At 47.9% G+C, this 16,379-nt stretch overlaps 1 protein-coding gene across 2 annotated transcripts in view; it reads left to right on the top strand.

Moving 5' to 3' along the window:
* LOC133501929 (DENN domain-containing protein 5B-like) overlaps positions 1-16,379 on the top strand; it is a 28,861-nt gene that overhangs the window by 2,980 nt on the left and 9,502 nt on the right. Inside the window, exons 1-13 of one of the 2 annotated variants that reach the window (XM_061822130.1) lie at positions 1,856-1,904; positions 5,124-5,233; positions 5,826-6,525; positions 7,108-7,295; positions 8,775-9,269; positions 10,697-10,928; positions 12,164-12,314; positions 13,541-13,634; positions 13,718-13,837; positions 15,154-15,306; positions 15,390-15,468; positions 15,573-15,639; positions 16,240-16,368. In XM_061822130.1, coding sequence (XP_061678114.1) covers positions 5,231-5,233; positions 5,826-6,525; positions 7,108-7,295; positions 8,775-9,269; positions 10,697-10,928; positions 12,164-12,314; positions 13,541-13,634; positions 13,718-13,837; positions 15,154-15,306; positions 15,390-15,468; positions 15,573-15,639; positions 16,240-16,368 — 2,411 coding nt within the window. In that variant the 5' untranslated portion in view covers positions 1,856-1,904; positions 5,124-5,230. Of the gene's footprint in view, positions 1-1,855; positions 1,905-5,123; positions 5,234-5,825; positions 6,526-7,107; positions 7,296-8,774; positions 9,270-10,696; positions 10,929-12,163; positions 12,315-13,540; positions 13,635-13,717; positions 13,838-15,153; positions 15,307-15,389; positions 15,469-15,572; positions 15,640-16,239; positions 16,369-16,379 lie in introns of those variants that run through there. The other variant, XM_061822129.1, reaches the window with a different exon arrangement.

The raw sequence follows: 16,379 nt of genomic DNA, 5'->3' as shown, positions 1-16,379 counted from the left end.
CATTACCCCTGATTTCCGATTCCAAAACTAGTTCATAAATTGATGATGTCAATATGATGAGACGATTCAAAACCGTCATGAAGGTAAATCCAGAAGAAAAATGCAACTCATCTGATTTCTTTTCATCATTGCCGAGATGTTTGTCCACCTTAAGCGTGATGTTAAATTTAACCGATAAGATTTTTTTTTTTTTGGGGGGGGAGGGGGGGGAATCCATTCATCTCACCGCCGTTCAAGTGTACTCGAAGCGCTTGTACAGATGGAACAAATAAAATCATAAATTAGCATAACTACTGTTTGTGTTTTATTGTTGTTTTGGTCGTACAGTATTTTTATTTTAAATGATTTAACACTGACGACTCAGTACAGTGTTCTCACTCGATATTGTGGTTGATGATTTGCGGCGCTGCTATCTTGCCGATATTTATGATACAGATACTACTTACTGTAGGAACATTCATGTACAAACATTTTGGCTATGAAAACACTTGGGAGGGGTGAGTTTTTCTATATTTCTTGCTATTTTAATTGTTTTTTTATCTCTGTAAGGCATTTTTGTGTTGTATTTTAACGAATGAAAAGACAATATAAGTACATTTGATTTGATTAGTCATGTGACTGCTGTGTATGTAGTACCAAATATTTCTGCAACATACCATTACATCAGTTTTCCTCTGTGCTGTTTTGTCGGTTTCCCAGTCAACCTCAACTGGGAGCGACAAACGGCTTGAAGCAAGCATTACTTGCCTCTTATTTCAAATATCCTGCAAGTTAAAAGTGCATTTGAAAAAGTCAAAGGTCAAAAAGTCACTTTGATTAGATGGGCGCGTATGCGCCTGCGCTTATCTGCACAATCGAGCACGAAAAATCACCCGCCTAAAATTTGTTACGAGTAGAAATACATAGATACCGAAAGACGCCGCTTATTTTGTGTAGTCTTGACCACTGTTCCCTCGAAGCTGCGCCACTGCGCAAATGCGCACCTGTCGCGCACATGAAATCCGATGCAGCGCAGTGAACCACATCCTGACGTCTTTTTTTCTTCTTCTTTTATAAACGCGGAAGCACACTGTCGATAATAACAAAGAGCTGCTGCTGCTTCTACCTCCGAGTTTACTTGACACCGCCCCGCTCCGCTCTTAAAGGGGTATACTCATAAACAAACAGAACACACACCCGCAAATTTATGTACATTTTTCAACCGTATGTGACTGGTTTAAAGCTTGTGGCAGAGTTCAAATATATATATGTATATATATATATATATATATATATATATATATATGTGTGTCTAATTTTTTGATATAGGTCTTCTCTACATTGCATTTTTTTTTCTTTAACCTATTAGAGGTTGGTCTGGAATTTAAGCCCCCTGACAAGCGGGGTCTTACTGTACGCTGAAACCATTTCAAAACTCTTCGTTTATTGTCGTTATCTTGTTTATGAACAGTCAAAAGTAAACCGCATTTACCAAATTGTGGTTCAGTTTTTAAAAGAAAGAAATGGATAAAAATGTCAAGTACTGTAATCAGCTTTTGCTTCGTCATCACGCAGTGTAGTCGGATGGAAATGGTAACGTGGAAATATGTGGCACACCCAAGACTTTTGCGAAAGTGTTCCGCTTTGAGACGCGCGAACGACGGGCCGTCCGATTTGAGAATTCCCAAGCAGCCTGGAACAATCTGCCGTTGTTGGCTCCTCAATGCGCCGCAGTGTGTTGTGCAGCCTAATCAAATTTCACATGACGCTGCCCATCGGAATGCCGGCCGGGCCGAGGCTTCGGCTTCACGCCAGATGACGGTCGTGGCGGGGGGGCGCGGGGGACGGGACCCGGGGGGGGGGGGGGGGGGGGCACGGCTGACATCAGCGGACAGCGAGGACTCCCTGACCGCACGTTTGCTTAAGTAAGTCAAAGCTAAATATATTTTCGCACTTTGCTGAAGCGGCTGAGCGAGATTATTCGTTTTCACCCCTCCTGCGTGTGTAAAAATCGAAATACTCATTTGGTTCTCTTGCTTAGGTAAAAGTAGAAATCATTTTGACTCTCAAGTATTTGTGAAATTGCAAACGGTTTCTCAGAGCAAATGTCTACGACCCCGAGGTGTCTCCCAGGGGTCCATCCTGGGACTCTCGCCGTTCAGTCCGTACAGTGCCGGTGGCTCAATTTGCGGCTTTGAACAGTCCCAGCACAACCACGCACGTGACACTCACGTCTACGTGTCCCTGAAGGCAACGTGAAAGTCGGCCTGCAGATTGTCTGAGGAGTCAAAACAACGTTTTACAATCAATTTTGACAAAATCATTGTAAGCAGCCCACGGGAAAAAAACAGAAACTGCTTTGTCAGGTTGAGACTTTTTATAAAAAAAAAAAAAAAAAAACTAAAAAAGAACCATAACCGTTAAAAAACGGTCAGAGAAAAATGCTGCATGAAAATCGAGACACAGTAGCTGAAAAGTCTTCGTAAGTACACGAGAGTACTTGGCACGGTCGGCCATAAGTTTGGCTGCCATTTTTAATCTCCTTCACCCGATACGTGTCCTCCCTCATCCGCTCAAGTGTTGACGCGCGGCTTCGTCGCTCGAGTGCACCTGGTGTTCGCTCGTGCCACACGAAGCCACACTCCAAGCGCTTAAACGCAAGTAAATCTCTGGAATATTTAAAAACTCTCTAGCCAAGTCATTGGTCAGAAATGTTTTATTAAAGGTCACTATGATTCCCCCCCCCCCCCCCCCCCAATTCCTAAATGGTTTTTGTGTTCAAACTCAGATTTCAAGTAAATTGGCATGAGAATTATAATTTTTTTTTTACAATACGGTGTTTTATGAAAAGTCCACACACCCTTGTTCGAATTTCATTTTTTTCTGATATAAAAAAAAAATGGGACCAAGATAAACTATTTACAGTATTAAAGTGACTTTTAACCGTCACAATTCTTTTTTTTTTTTTTTTGTCCGGGAAAATGAAATCAGCTGTGATAGCGTTGTTGCACAAGTGTGCACACCCTCCTCACCGAAATGTGGCTCTGTTAAGAATAAGCCAATCACATTCCAACTTGTGTTTAATGGGTAGTAGCTGCCGGCGCCTCGAATCAACCTCAAATAAAGTTCTGCTGTTTTAGCAGGCTTTTCCAGACTTTTTTTTTTTGTTTGCTCATTTTTGCTTTGACTGACCACTGACCCGTATTTTTAATTGTTTGTCGTTCATGCCACGTTATTTAAGGCCCTAGAATTTTTGATTCCTTCAAACATTTTAATCTTTGCGACACTGATTAGATTAAGCAAACGCTTTGAAACTTTGCGTGTGCGAAGGATCCTGGTCTTTAAATGCAAGTGGCCTGTAAAAGCAAACCCTAAAATTCATAACAACCCTTTTGCAATTAACCAAAGGCTTAACTCGCGGAGCAACTGTAAAAACAACAACGTCCAAAAATGTTTTCTTCCTCTGGGAGCCGTTAAGCCCTGTTCTTATGATTTGAAAGTGTGTTTCTTAAAGACTATACAATACCAAAATACTGATTCGATAATGATGATGATTCGAGTATATCAGTTGGCTTGCATTCGGCTGCTTATTAGCATGTGAAGATGAGGAAGCCGAATTCAGCCATTTAATTAAGCCTTCATTAGAATGCTGAAACAAACCTCCCCCCCCCCTGCTCCACCTCCTCCCTCCCTCATTTCCTTTCTCTCTCTCTCTCTCTCTCTCTCTCTGCTCTTTCTCTCCTTCTGCTCTTTAAATGCACTTTTTCCTCATCTGCATGCCAACGAGCTGGCTGGCTACGTGTGTCAGGTGGGATGCTGAGAAAAGGGAAATGTCTGCCATGGCAACGTGGTGCCCCTTGTCCCTTGTCGGTCTCGGTCTCGGTCTCTTGTTTCCCCGTTTGGGCGCTGACACGAAAGTGTCTCCCTGATTAAGCACCCGAATTGTGATGGATAAAAGTGGAGCAAGTCGGGGACAAACTGCTACCTGTGCTCATCACGGGATGCATTTCAAACGCAACCACAATAGATGAAAATCTGCAATATGGAGACCTTCTAATTACAAATAATATATATATATATATATATATATATATATATATATATATATATATGTATTGGTCCTGGGTTGGATCCCGGACCTGCCTGTGTGGAGTTTGCATGTTCTCCCCGTTCCTGCGTGACTTTTCTCCGGGCGGGCAATCGGGTTTCCTCCCACATCTCAAAAACATGCAACATTCATTGGAAACTCTAAATTGCCCGTCAACAGCTGGGATGGGCTCCAGCACTCCCGCGACCCTCGTGAGGATAACCGGCTAAGAAAATGGGTGGATAAATATGTATTTACTGGCACTCTCTTGGTGCCCATCGCTTCTGCCTGTTCTTGTTAATAAAAGTGTAAGTTTCGTAGCAGAGCGCAGTACTGCTTGGCATGTTGCAGTACAATGACAAACTCCACATACGCAACTCTAAATGGAGACTTCCCTCTACTATATACTGCAAAAACACACGCGGAGAGTAAACTGCGCTATATTTTGTGGGTCGCTGTTTGTTAAAGCAAAGCAACGCAAAGCAAATGTATTTGTATAGCGCATTTAAGACACGAGGTAACTCGATGTGCTTTACATGATCAAAGGCATTTGAAAACAAAGAGAGAAAACAATTAAAACGGGATAGAAACAATAAAAATGACCAACAAAATGTTGAGGAAATAAAAAGGTAATTCAAAGCGCGTACAGTGCAAGTAATATGATCAAAAAGTGAAAATATTCTAAAAAGCTCGAGGGGAAAAAAAAACAACAACCTGGATTTCAAAACATTTGACACTTGGAGCTGTTAGCCTTTTCTAAATGTTCTATTTGGATAGAATTCATAACACTGCATTTTCAAATAACTCAGAAATAATAAAGCTGCAATAAAACAATGACTACAAGTGCATTGATTTTTTTTTTTTTCTTTTTCTTCGTCCAAAGATTTTCTGCAGCGTGACCCTTTCCGTTATTATCAAGTGTGTTCCTTGGAGGTCAGGCAGTGCGTGTGGCTCATTTTTATTATTCTAAATACTGGTAGCTGTTGTGAATGTGCGATTTGCTCTTTTGGATCTATTATGCTTCGAATGAATGAACTTTTCTCCTCCCCCTTTTCAGGAGAGAGCTTTGAGCAGAGTCCCATTCACCGGTCGTTCAAATCCAGGATTCTGGTCCACTACCCCGAGAGCACGGACAGGAACCCCTTCAATCAGGATGCCGTCAACATGGTGAGATTGTGGATTAAGTTCAACACATAAAGAGGGGAAACGTGGATATTACTACAAATGGGAAAGGGATCACAGTCTGCTGGAGACTTGTAAGTGAAGTCCGGAGATCTTTTGGCGACTCCTCTTTTTACACTCACCAGGGAGGGAGAAAAAAAGCATAAGGAATCCGAAAATCACAAAAGTGCGTCCATAAATGATGAGCGACGTACCGTAAGTATTTTCTTTTGCCTCTCCCTTTTCAAATGGGGAGAAGCCAAATTTGAAATCCCGACGAAAATTTGATTCATTGCCCGGCCCGTAATTTCAAAGCGTAAAGCTATTCAGGCCCGTATCTGCATTCATAAATCTACGTCGCGCCCTCTGCCGTTCCATCTCTGAATTTAAAGCACACACAAAACACAACTTTCCATGCCAGCCATGTGAAGTGACGTGAGGTCACTACAAGGTTGTGTGCCCGAAGACTTTTTTTCGTTTGCACGAGTGTGTGTGTGCGGGCGGGCGTCTAATGTAAAATGGATGCGTCGGGCCACTAAAACACTGCCTCGCCGTTTGGACTTTTGTCATTGATGTAATTGTCCCTCTCGGTCCTCAGCTCTGCATGCCGAGGGGTCTTTCCTTCCGCACGCAGGCCGACCGGCTGGAGTCGCACTTCCACTCGTTCACGGTGGGCTCGGAGGACGGTTCTCGCTCCTACGGCTTCGTCCACACCTTCTACGAGGAGGTGACGGGCCCCCGGATCATCGCGGCCATGCAGACCCTCCACCGCATGCATCACGTGGAGCACCACTCGGCTTCTTCCTCGTCGGCCTCCTCGTCGGCCTCCTCGCCGTCCACCTCCAGCATGGACTCGCTGGTGAGCAGCCTGGACGAGTCGGACGCCGATTCTCTGGCCGCCGCCGCCTGCCTGGGCTGCGCCGGCTCCTTCGACCCGTCCCACGACACGCTGTACGTGTCCAAAGCCCTCTGCCTGCTCACGCCGCTCCCCTTCCTGGGAGCTTCTCGCCACTTCCTGTCTCAGCTGCACCAGGCCGTGGCCTCGCAAACGGCGCCGCCCCTGCCGCTGGAAAGCTACATCCACAACATCCTCTACGAGGTGCCGCTGCCTCCGCCGGGCCGCTCGCTGCGCTTTCACGGCGTGCGGGGGCCCATCCTGTGCCAGCGGCCCGGCCCCGGCGAGCTTCCGCTGGGGGAGTACCCCCTGGGGGAAGCCTTCTCCCTGCTCGGGGTGGAAAACTTGGTCCAGCTGCTGACTTGCTCGCTGCTGGAGACGCAAATCCTTCTCTACTCTCAAGGTGCGCAGGGCCTTCCTTGGCTCCCTCATCTCATCCACATAATTGCCACTGCATAAATGTAAAATATAAAATTTGCTTTCTCCTTAACACTGAGGGGCACCCTAATGTTTTGTTTCGACGACGTTGAAGCTTCAATAAAGGTGCTCTCCAGCATCCACCCACTCCCACACATGAGTCGGGGCCACTTTCGCTCCAGTTGCGACACAGCAACAAAATGCAGAGGGGGATAGACGCACGTAAGGTCTATTGCAGCTATTTGGGACATAAATCAGAATTTTAATCAAAGGCATGGGAAAATGGGCTACCTCTAGTGGTATGAAAAAGTATCACTTAATTGTCAAAGGTTCAAAAATTCTTTGAATCCAGAACAGGCGTACATTTGTTCAGCACTGTTTAGTTGTATTCAACTTTTAGTACGACACGTTTGCCTCACAACCTTTGTAACATTTATCCAGATCCGATTTTTATGTATCTTGATGTGCAATCTGTTTTGGCGTCCAGTTTTCGTTGAATTATTTTCGTCCGTCGGGAGCACATTTTGGAGAAGCTCTGCTGTGACGCGTCGCTCCTCTTTGTCCCCAGACTACCAGCGCTTGATGACGGTGGCCGAGGGCATCACCGCGCTGCTGTTCCCGTTCCAGTGGCAGCACATCTACCTGCCCATCATCTCGGCGCCTCTGCACCACCTCCTGGATGCTCCCGTGCCCTTCCTGATGGGCATCCAGCGCAGGGACGGCGCTCAGCGAGCCTCCCTTCACCTGCCGCACGAGGTGAGGAGCTCGTTTGGAATTCTCTGTTGTTACATTTCGTTGACTGTGATTGTTCTCTTAGGGAATAACAGAACTTTAATTGCTCAATTTATTGCGCCTGAAGCTCGCTCATAACCCACATTTTTGCTTGCACGAAACACAAAGATTTAAAAAAAATAAAATAAAAATCATCCAAGCGGATATTCCCCTAGCCCAGCTGCCAGGTCGTGGGCGGAGTCACTCAGCGTTGGGGCGGTTATTATGTTAATCAACCTTACTGTTATGTAACCAAAATGCAGCAAGGGCTCGCTCACAGACACATTTAAAAAAAAAACAAAAAAAAAAAAAAAACGGCTTACAAAAGATTTGCTTGCTTGTTCAAGTTGACGTTTGATTATTATAGGAGCTATGGAAAAAGTCACTTTTTAAAATCATACTTCCCCTTTAAGCCTCATTGATGTTCTCCTTGCGTAATATATGATCTTTGCGTATTTTCCTTCCCCACTTTGCTCACTAATCCAATCAACTGTGCAGCATCACGACACGTTCGCCCGAGCCTCTTTGAACGTTGCCCTAGAAAGACGGCAGCGGAGTCGCTCGGGGGGGGGGGTGGCTGGATGAAAGCCGCGAAGCACGAGATTGTGAATAATTCATGCGAATTAATCATCGCGCTTATTTTCTGCGGTGCATTTTGATGACACGGGCCGGGAAACAACCTTCAAAACAAAGCAGGAAGTGAAGAGAGTAAGAGGATGACGCTGAGTAAGGCTTCGGTAATCTGACTGCTCGGATTCAAAGCGACGTTCGGCCAGCGCAGCGGCCGTGGAGCGTTTGAATCTTGACGTCATCCTCGCTGCTGCCCGTCTTTTGCCCGGCAACTCCAGCTTCCTCCCACATTGCAAAAAAAAAACCCCACGATTGCTTGGCACCCAGAAAACTCGAAATAGCCCAAAAGGTCGCCTACTCGACTGTCCGCCGTCCAACGTTTTACATCTTTGTGCCGTGACGTGCTTTCAACGGACTTTGCGGCGCAGCCTGTCTTGTCCCACTTCTGTCACCGCAAAACCCAACAGCTGAGCATCGTCTACGATTCCTTTCTTTTGGTCAAACGTTTCGCTGTCGTCTGCGCTCGGCGTGTTTTCGCGCTGGCTACCTTGTGATAGGAATAAGGACCAGGGCGCGAGCTACACAAGTTGATGGGGACAAAACGCAGCAAGAAGGGAAGAAGCATGAGTTCATTTTTTTTAGATTGTTAACGATAATAACATCCGATTTAAAATTGAAAATCGAAACTATATCGGCCAGTCCTTTTCAGTCAGCCCAGATCATCCTGGGCTGTCCTCTCGGCAAAATGGCAAAAATGGATTGAGCGGATGGAAACCCTTATCTGGGATCTTAACTGGATAGTTCCCACTTTCCCGGTTTGCCACTGCGCCAAATTTGAATCATCTGATGGGAGCGATGGTCAAAAAGTCTTTTTCTTTCTCATTCGTGCAAAAGGCCAACCTCTGCTTCGTGGACATCGACAACCACTGTGTGGACTCTCCGGAGGGTCTGCCCTCCTTCCCTGACCGAGAAGACCTGGTCCGGGAACTAAGCGACGTCCTGCGTCATTTCGGGGTGCCCCTGCAGGGAGGCGCCCCCGCGACGCCCACGCCGGCCTCCCCCGAGCTCAGCAGCCTGGTCCTGGAGGACCTGATGGAGGACAGAAGGAACGGGAACCTCGGCGGCGAAGAGCTGGAGGTGCTGGAGAGGCTGCAGGCTCTGGCTTGGACCTGCGGCAGGGAAAAGGATTCGGGCCGAGGGAAGACGCTGGGCCGCGTGTGGGAGGAGGAGGACGCGCTCAGAGTTGCAAAGATGAACATTCACCTGAGGGAGGCGGTCGCCGGGCGCCTGGCCGCCGTGTTCAGCCGCTACGAGGACTTTGTCATCCACGGCGCCGGAGATTTGGACTCCTGGATGAGCAACCGGGAAGGAACGCTCAGCTTTGATAAGGTATGGCGAATCCCCGTTACTGCGCGCAACACCCACCCGTGGGAGGTGGAAGGTCATTATGAATTTGGCCTAACCCATGGATAATCCAGCCATCCGTGCATTTTCTCAGCTGCTTATCCTCACCGGGGTCAGGGGGAGGAGGCGGGGTGCACCCTGAACTGGTCGCCAGGGCGCACATCGAGACAAACAGCCGCACTCGCAATCACACCCAGGGGCAATTTAGTGTGTCCAATTGCATGTTTTGGGGATGTGGGAGGAAATCGGAGTACCCGGAGGAAACTCCACACAGGCGGGGCCGCGATCAGACCTTGGTCCTCAGAACTTGTGAGGCCAATGCTTTCCAGCTGATCCACCGTGCCGCCTGAATAATTCAAATGTTAGTAAACATCTGTAAAAAAAGTGAGGGAGAATTGCAATTTTCCCACATATTTTCTGACAAAAGTTTGACACATCCCTACCGTGTAGTGTTTAATGTAAATGTGACACAACAACAAGACATAAACGTTGTGTAGTCAAACACCAAAGTCCTCCAAAAAAAAAAACCTGACAGATGATGTGGAAGGCCAGAGGCGGGTGAACAGAAATGAGCACAAATATTCCGGTCATCATAAACCTTCAAATAACACAGACGCACGCTCTCTACGACAGTACTCGTGGTTTTGTGCAATCTCATTGCTGCGTGTGACTGATGACAAGTAAATTGGCGCCCTTACGCTGAACCCGCCAGGGTGCCGCCCGCCATGTTGCGGCACAGCGTCGTACCGCGCGGGAAGATTTGTGAGAATATTAACTCACACCACGGACGTTTGGTCGCAGTATTCAACCTCTAACCTCTAAAAGGTGGCCGGGAAGCGGGAGCCGCAATGGATCAAGTGCGATGCAACAAGGGAACACCACTCGGAGCCATTTTGGCCCGCTGGCAACGAAATATTCCGCTTTTATTGTCTGGGATGAAGCACAAACGGTGGCTTCCTGTTCCACATGAAAGTTCGGGAAACGAGCGGATCTGCCAGGCTATCAGAGAGCTTTGGATTAAGTGTTCAAAAATACCTCTGAGGTTTTGGCACTCACCTAAATGCCGAAGCGCCGCTCGTCCTTATGTGCTCCTATTTGGACTAATTGGATGCAGGGTCATCGAGTGCGGCGGTCGGCGGAACGCACGAAAGTTCGACAAGGCTCACTGCACTCACCTGCGGGGCAAATCAAGTGTGCTGAACATTTCAAACCTTTTGGGAGCCCTTTTTGCTCTCGTCTTGTGTGATGTACCGGATATGACCGACACGAGTGCACGCGTGACGGCGCCGCGGGAAAAGTGCCGTGGTTTTGTCCAATATTTCAGACGGCAAATCCTTCTGCGTGGGCGCTTTCGTCAGGAATATTGTCAATATGCGCACAAGTCAATTCTTTGTGTCCTCCTTGCATTCCAGGGCGCGTTCCTCTCGGCTCAACCCGTGGCCCACTTGCACTTCCTGTCCCGCTTCTTGGAGACGTCCATGTTTTCATCTTTTGCCGACGGCAAGGTGATCTCCCGCTGGGCCGACCGCGAGCCGCTGCAGCAGCTCTTCGACGGCCGCCTGGAGAGGGAGCGACTCTACGACACGGACCGAGCCGACTCTCCCGGGAGTCGCTACAGGAAATGCTCCGCGCCTGTTGAGTCAGGTACACAGGAAATGTCTAACTGTAACCTCGTGCATCATTCTCACCATTTTCCCCCCCCGGGTTGTCTTCCGCCCATCGCCCCCATATCGTAGTTCACCGTTCACGTCACAGCGATGCATTTTTCAGCTGTTGTCGGAACGCCGGGAGAACCGTCAAACACTTCTTTGCAGATCCGGTATTGAACTATGCGGGTCGCCTTTTTAGCATGCTGTTCTTCATTCACTTCCACCAACTAAGTCATCTTTTCTGACGGTCACGATCCGCAACTTTCCACTAATCTGCCGCGACACATACTCTTTTCATATTCTACGTAGTCCAACGTGACTCTTCTTCGAAATGGGTTAGACAAACCGAGATGCGCAGCCCAATCTTTGTCGTCTGCTCAAAAGTTGTGCTCCTCCGGGCAGGTGAGCCCGCTCGTAGTCTCGGTCTTTTTGCCCATCTGCGGGACGACCACAGTGTCCAATACGGGACGCGTGTCCACGAGGGAAACCTGTAAAAAAATTCGACTGGGAACACCGTCGGAGGTTTGGCCGCCACGCCGGTCTCCTCGCTAAAGCCGACGCTACGACTGTACCAAATTACTTACGTCTTGCATTCACATCCAATTTGGCATCAAGATCGACTGATTAGTCTGTGAGGAATCAATCAAGCAAGCAAGAAAAATGTTGGGGGAAAGAAATACATATTTCATCACCGTCGCCCGTTTGTGTTCATCCGCTGATTGGATTGCTTTATTGTGCTTGAGCACATCAAAGTGAATAAAACATTTCTCCGAAGAACATGGAAGGCAAAACAGGGGTGGGGGACGTGGGGGGGATTTTGTCAGTCTGAAAGGGGGTGGGGTGCGGATAGAAGGGCATTAAGGATGGGGGGGCTCCTTAAGAATGCGGTGGGGGATGGGCCGGTTTTGTCTCGCTTCTTCAATGCATTTCTCTCTTTTCGCCTCTTTTGCCTTCGGTATCGGCGCAGAAAGTGAACACAGTTTATTTTAAGTAACAGATTATCAAACCTATAAATGAAATCTTTGGCTGTGGACGTGATGCTGTCCTCTACATGCTGTGCCAGAAAGTTTTTATACTTCCATTGAATATGAATTTGACCCTAAATGAGTGTTCAAGTGCCGCACAGACGATCCATTTTCTGTAAAAAAAAAAAAAAAAAAAAACCTAAACCAAAAACGAGTGCCGAGCGTGATTTGTGTTTTCTTGTGTTTTCGCGGCGCCCGCTTGCAGCTCAGGCGGTCGAGCGGCGGCTGCTGAAGGCCGACCACACCGCCATCCACCCGCACCTCCTGGACATGAGGATCGGCCAGGGTCGCCACCAGCCGGGCTACTTCCCCAAGCTGCAGGCCGACGTCCTCGTGCACTCGCAAAGCACCAACAAGTGAGTCTTTTATCGGTAGGACGTAGAATCAGTCCAAAAAAAAAAAAAAAAAAAAAAAAAGATATTCTGTGAAAGTCTATTTAGCGCAGGGTTCTGGTATGTTCCAAACCAACCCGCAATTGGTCAAATTCTATGATGCACAGCAGTAGTTGCATCTCACACGCTTTATAAACGCATTTTCACGTATTAAAGAAAAACAGTCTAAAGTATTGCATCGCAACATAGTTCCCATTCTCGCTTGCACGATTCCTCAAATAAGAGGCACAGAGTGCTTGCTTCAAGATGTTTACTTATCACTCCAAGTTGACGTACTCCAGAAAACCGAATCCGTAAGACGGGTGAACGGAAATTAGCGTAAATCTTCTAACAACTGCTGCTTTAACCAAAACGGAGCAGCAAAATGTCTAAACAGCGCCTACAGCAAAAAGAGAATTCGACGATTCATTCTGTCAACAAACATTTTCTTTAGATTTATTACTATCAAAAAATGGCTAAGGGGATATGGGGCAGTAAAGATTTTAGGCAAAGTGAAAATAGCCAGAAATATAAATAACTAAGTACAGATCAGTGAAAAATTCTATTCAAGTACTGTAACAGTACTCACAGTATTTGTACTGAGTGTATTTCCAGACCAAAATGTTTAAAGAAAGCATTTCCAGTAATTTAGTGTCACAAAAATCAGCTGTCTTAATGCTGAATTCCATCCATCCATTATCTCAGCCACTTATCCCCACAAAGGTCCTTCATAAAAGAGGTTTACTGTCAAACAAAAAACAAAAAACGATTACGCTCTGTGTATTTGAGACGAGCACATAAGCTTGCCTTATACAAAGGTCAGCTACCCTAATGCTAACTCACGATTCAAAACGCCACAGATGGGCTAACAAAACCAGCATCGATGTTGTGCTACTTTAGACAGCAGATATTTGAACGCAAAAAAAAAAAAATGTAGCAATACACGCAGAGACCCAACACAACAAAACTGTCAGGGATATATTCTTTGTCCTCTGCGAAAAACCGCTTACATTACTGCCATTTGAGTTATGGCTGCTCATGAAATGAATTAAACACATAAGTCAAGGTACAAGGTATAAAATGAAATTTCTGGTACAAACTTGTAGCTACCTTTATTCCCCGCCCCCCCCCCCCGTAAAAGCTAGCTTTTGAATACAATTCAAAGTCATTCGATTGCGGCGGTGAGTGTGCGATTGTTTACATCCGAGCAGGCGGTCCAGTCGCGTCACAGCTTCACGCAGACCCGAACCCTGGAGGACGGCGGCGGGGGCGGAGCTCTCGGGAACGGACGGCCAACAAAGACAGGTGCTTTGTTGGCATGATCAGACGCAAGATTGTCCATAAAGGCTCCTTCCTTTATGTCATTGTCGGCTCGTTTTGTTGCACAGAAGCACACCCCGGCAAGGAAGCACCTGAACCAGCTCAAGTTTCTGGACTCGTCGCCTCAAGTCATCGCTCAGACGCACAGGGAGTTCGTGCAAGGGCTGCTGGCCGAGTGCCGACTGAAGGTGAGAGGTCGCGATCGTCCGCAAAAGTCATTTTTACCTCTTCCGGTAGGGAGTCCTCCATTTAAGACATTTCGACTTTACGAAGGATGCGTCCGCCGTCCGCCGTTTTCTCTGGCTAATGTTTGCCCGCATTTATCGCCTTCCTTTTTCGACATTATGGCCCCAAAGGAGTCTTTTAGCAACGCTTCTCCGGCTAAAAGAAAGTCCATTACCATGGAAACAAAGCTCAAGATCATCAAACGATTGGAGGAAGGAGAGACAACAACACCACCGAGGCTTCAGTCGGTCGGGCGTGGTGACAGTTATTAAAGACGTTGCCCCCATTTTAGCGCATGCGATGAAGGGTTCCGTTCCTACGTCGGATACGCAATAGCCAAGCACAGCTTCGCCTTCTTCTTCTTCTTCTTCTTCTTCTTCTCCATCCACCTACATCATCTTGTTTATTTCAATCTATTTGGTTTTTTTATACAAAGTATTTTGGTGTCAATTCTGACTTTAACGGTGGAATCCGACTTCAGTCGAAATTTCGAGTTAAGTCGGCACTGTAGGAACGGATCTCAGTCGTAGGCCGAGGACTCCCTGTATTATATTTGAAGGGTGCTTACTGTTGGCCTCACAGTCTGAGGACCCGGGTTCAATCCCGGCCCCTCCTGCGTGGAGTTTGCATGTTCTCCCCGTGCCTGCGTGGATTTTCTCCGGGTGGGCACTCCGCTTTCCTCCCACATGCAACATTAATTGGACACTCTAAATTGCCGCGAGGTGTGATTATGGGTGCGATTGGTTGTTTGTCTCCATGTTCCCTGCGATTGGCTGGCAACCAGTTTGCCTCCTGCCCATTGACAGCTGGGATAGGCTCCGGCGCGCCCCGCGACCCTTGTGAGGATAAGCGGCAAAGAAAATGGATGAATGGATGTGTGCATACTGTTCGTGTTCAAGAAAAGCTGCTGTTGGTCGACATCCTCACATTTGGTAGGATATCGGCATCATCGAGTAGTATTGGGATCTATTATCTATCTATTGCCGAGTACTCGAATGGGATGTCAGCACTTGTACTTGTACCTGCGCTGAAAAAAAAGTGATAGCGTTTGCCGCAAAAATGAATCCCGGGAATCTGAGGACAAATCGAGTTGGGTTAAGACGATCACAAGGCTGCAGATCGGCGGAGTAGCCACGTCGAAAGGGGCACACTGGGAATCGAACCTCTCGTTTCTCACGTTTGGAACTCGTTTAGTCGCTCGTGACGTCGCTAAGCATTCAGAATCAGACGTGAGAATTGCCGCAGCGGGCTCACAAACGGATCCTTCCCGCCGCCGTAGACCAAACGTATGTTGATGGAGAGGATGGGGAAGGAGAGTGCGGAAACGGGGCAGGGCGAGGCCAACATCGGCGGCCTGCAGGAGAACACGCTGATCCACGGTCTCTGCGACCTCCTGGAGAGAACCTGGGGCCACGGTCTGCACATGAAACAGGTGGCTCATCCTCACGCCGACCTCGTGAAAATGACGCCGACACGCTCCCGTGAATAAATAAATGTCTTCGCGTGTGTTCGCAGGGGAAGTCGGCGCTGTGGTCGCACCTGCTTCATTATCAGGCGGCCTTGCAGAAAACGGAGGTGGCCGCCGAGTCTCCAGGTGGGGAGGGATGGCACGACGCGCTCGGATCCGCTCTACGTCATCTAGTATAATCTGTGTCCGTAAATGTCACGCTCTTTTTGCTTCCTCTCCGGCGTGTCCAGGCACAGAGCAGAGAACATGTGACGACGGCGTCGCCCTTCTCAGAGGATCCTTGGGGCAGGATATGAGGTGACTGACAAAAGAATCGATCAGAAGCCGACTGAAAAGCGAAGCACGAATGAATGTGCGGCAGCACGGCGGCGCAAATGGTTAGCGCGTCGGCCTCGTGGTTCTGAGGTCCGCGGTTCAATCCCGGCCCCGCCCGTGTGGCGTCTGCGTCTTCCCTTGCCCGAATGTGAGATCGTGAATGGTTGTTCGATTCTACGTGCCCTGCGATGTGACGGTTTGAGCGCTTCCCCCGTGCTGAAAAGTCCCCTCGGGCTGGAATTTTTCTACTTTTTCCACATCCGCGCGTGTTCATTTTTGCTCCCCGTGCATTTCGCTATGGACGAAAATGAACACGCGGAAGAGGCATGGACGGGGAAGTTTCAGACCGGGGCGGATGTAGAAAAATTCCCAAAAATGCGACGCGCAAGTGTGACCCTCATGAGGATAAGTGGCTCAGAAAATGGACGGATGGTTGAATGAAGATAAGAGGGCCTTATCGACAAAAATTATTAGCGCTTCACGACCTGCTTGATTGTTTCTCAGTGTTGCCGTGATCAACAGTGACGTGACGATTAATAACCACACGTGGCGTGATTCTGATGGTTATTTTTTTCCTTTCAGGTTTATCCAGGGGATGAGCGAGGGTCTGTCCGAGGTGGGACAAGCCCGGGCTTGGATCAGCTTGGCCCTGGAGAAGAAGATGCTGTCGCAACACCTCAAAGAGCTGCTCACAAACCAGGAGTTGCTTCGGTGAACGTTGA

This window comes from Syngnathoides biaculeatus, chromosome 6, assembly GCF_019802595.1.
Source record: "Syngnathoides biaculeatus isolate LvHL_M chromosome 6, ASM1980259v1, whole genome shotgun sequence".
Classification (NCBI taxonomy): Eukaryota; Metazoa; Chordata; class Actinopteri; order Syngnathiformes; family Syngnathidae; genus Syngnathoides; species Syngnathoides biaculeatus.
This window is presented reverse-complemented; position numbering and strand designations above follow the sequence as displayed.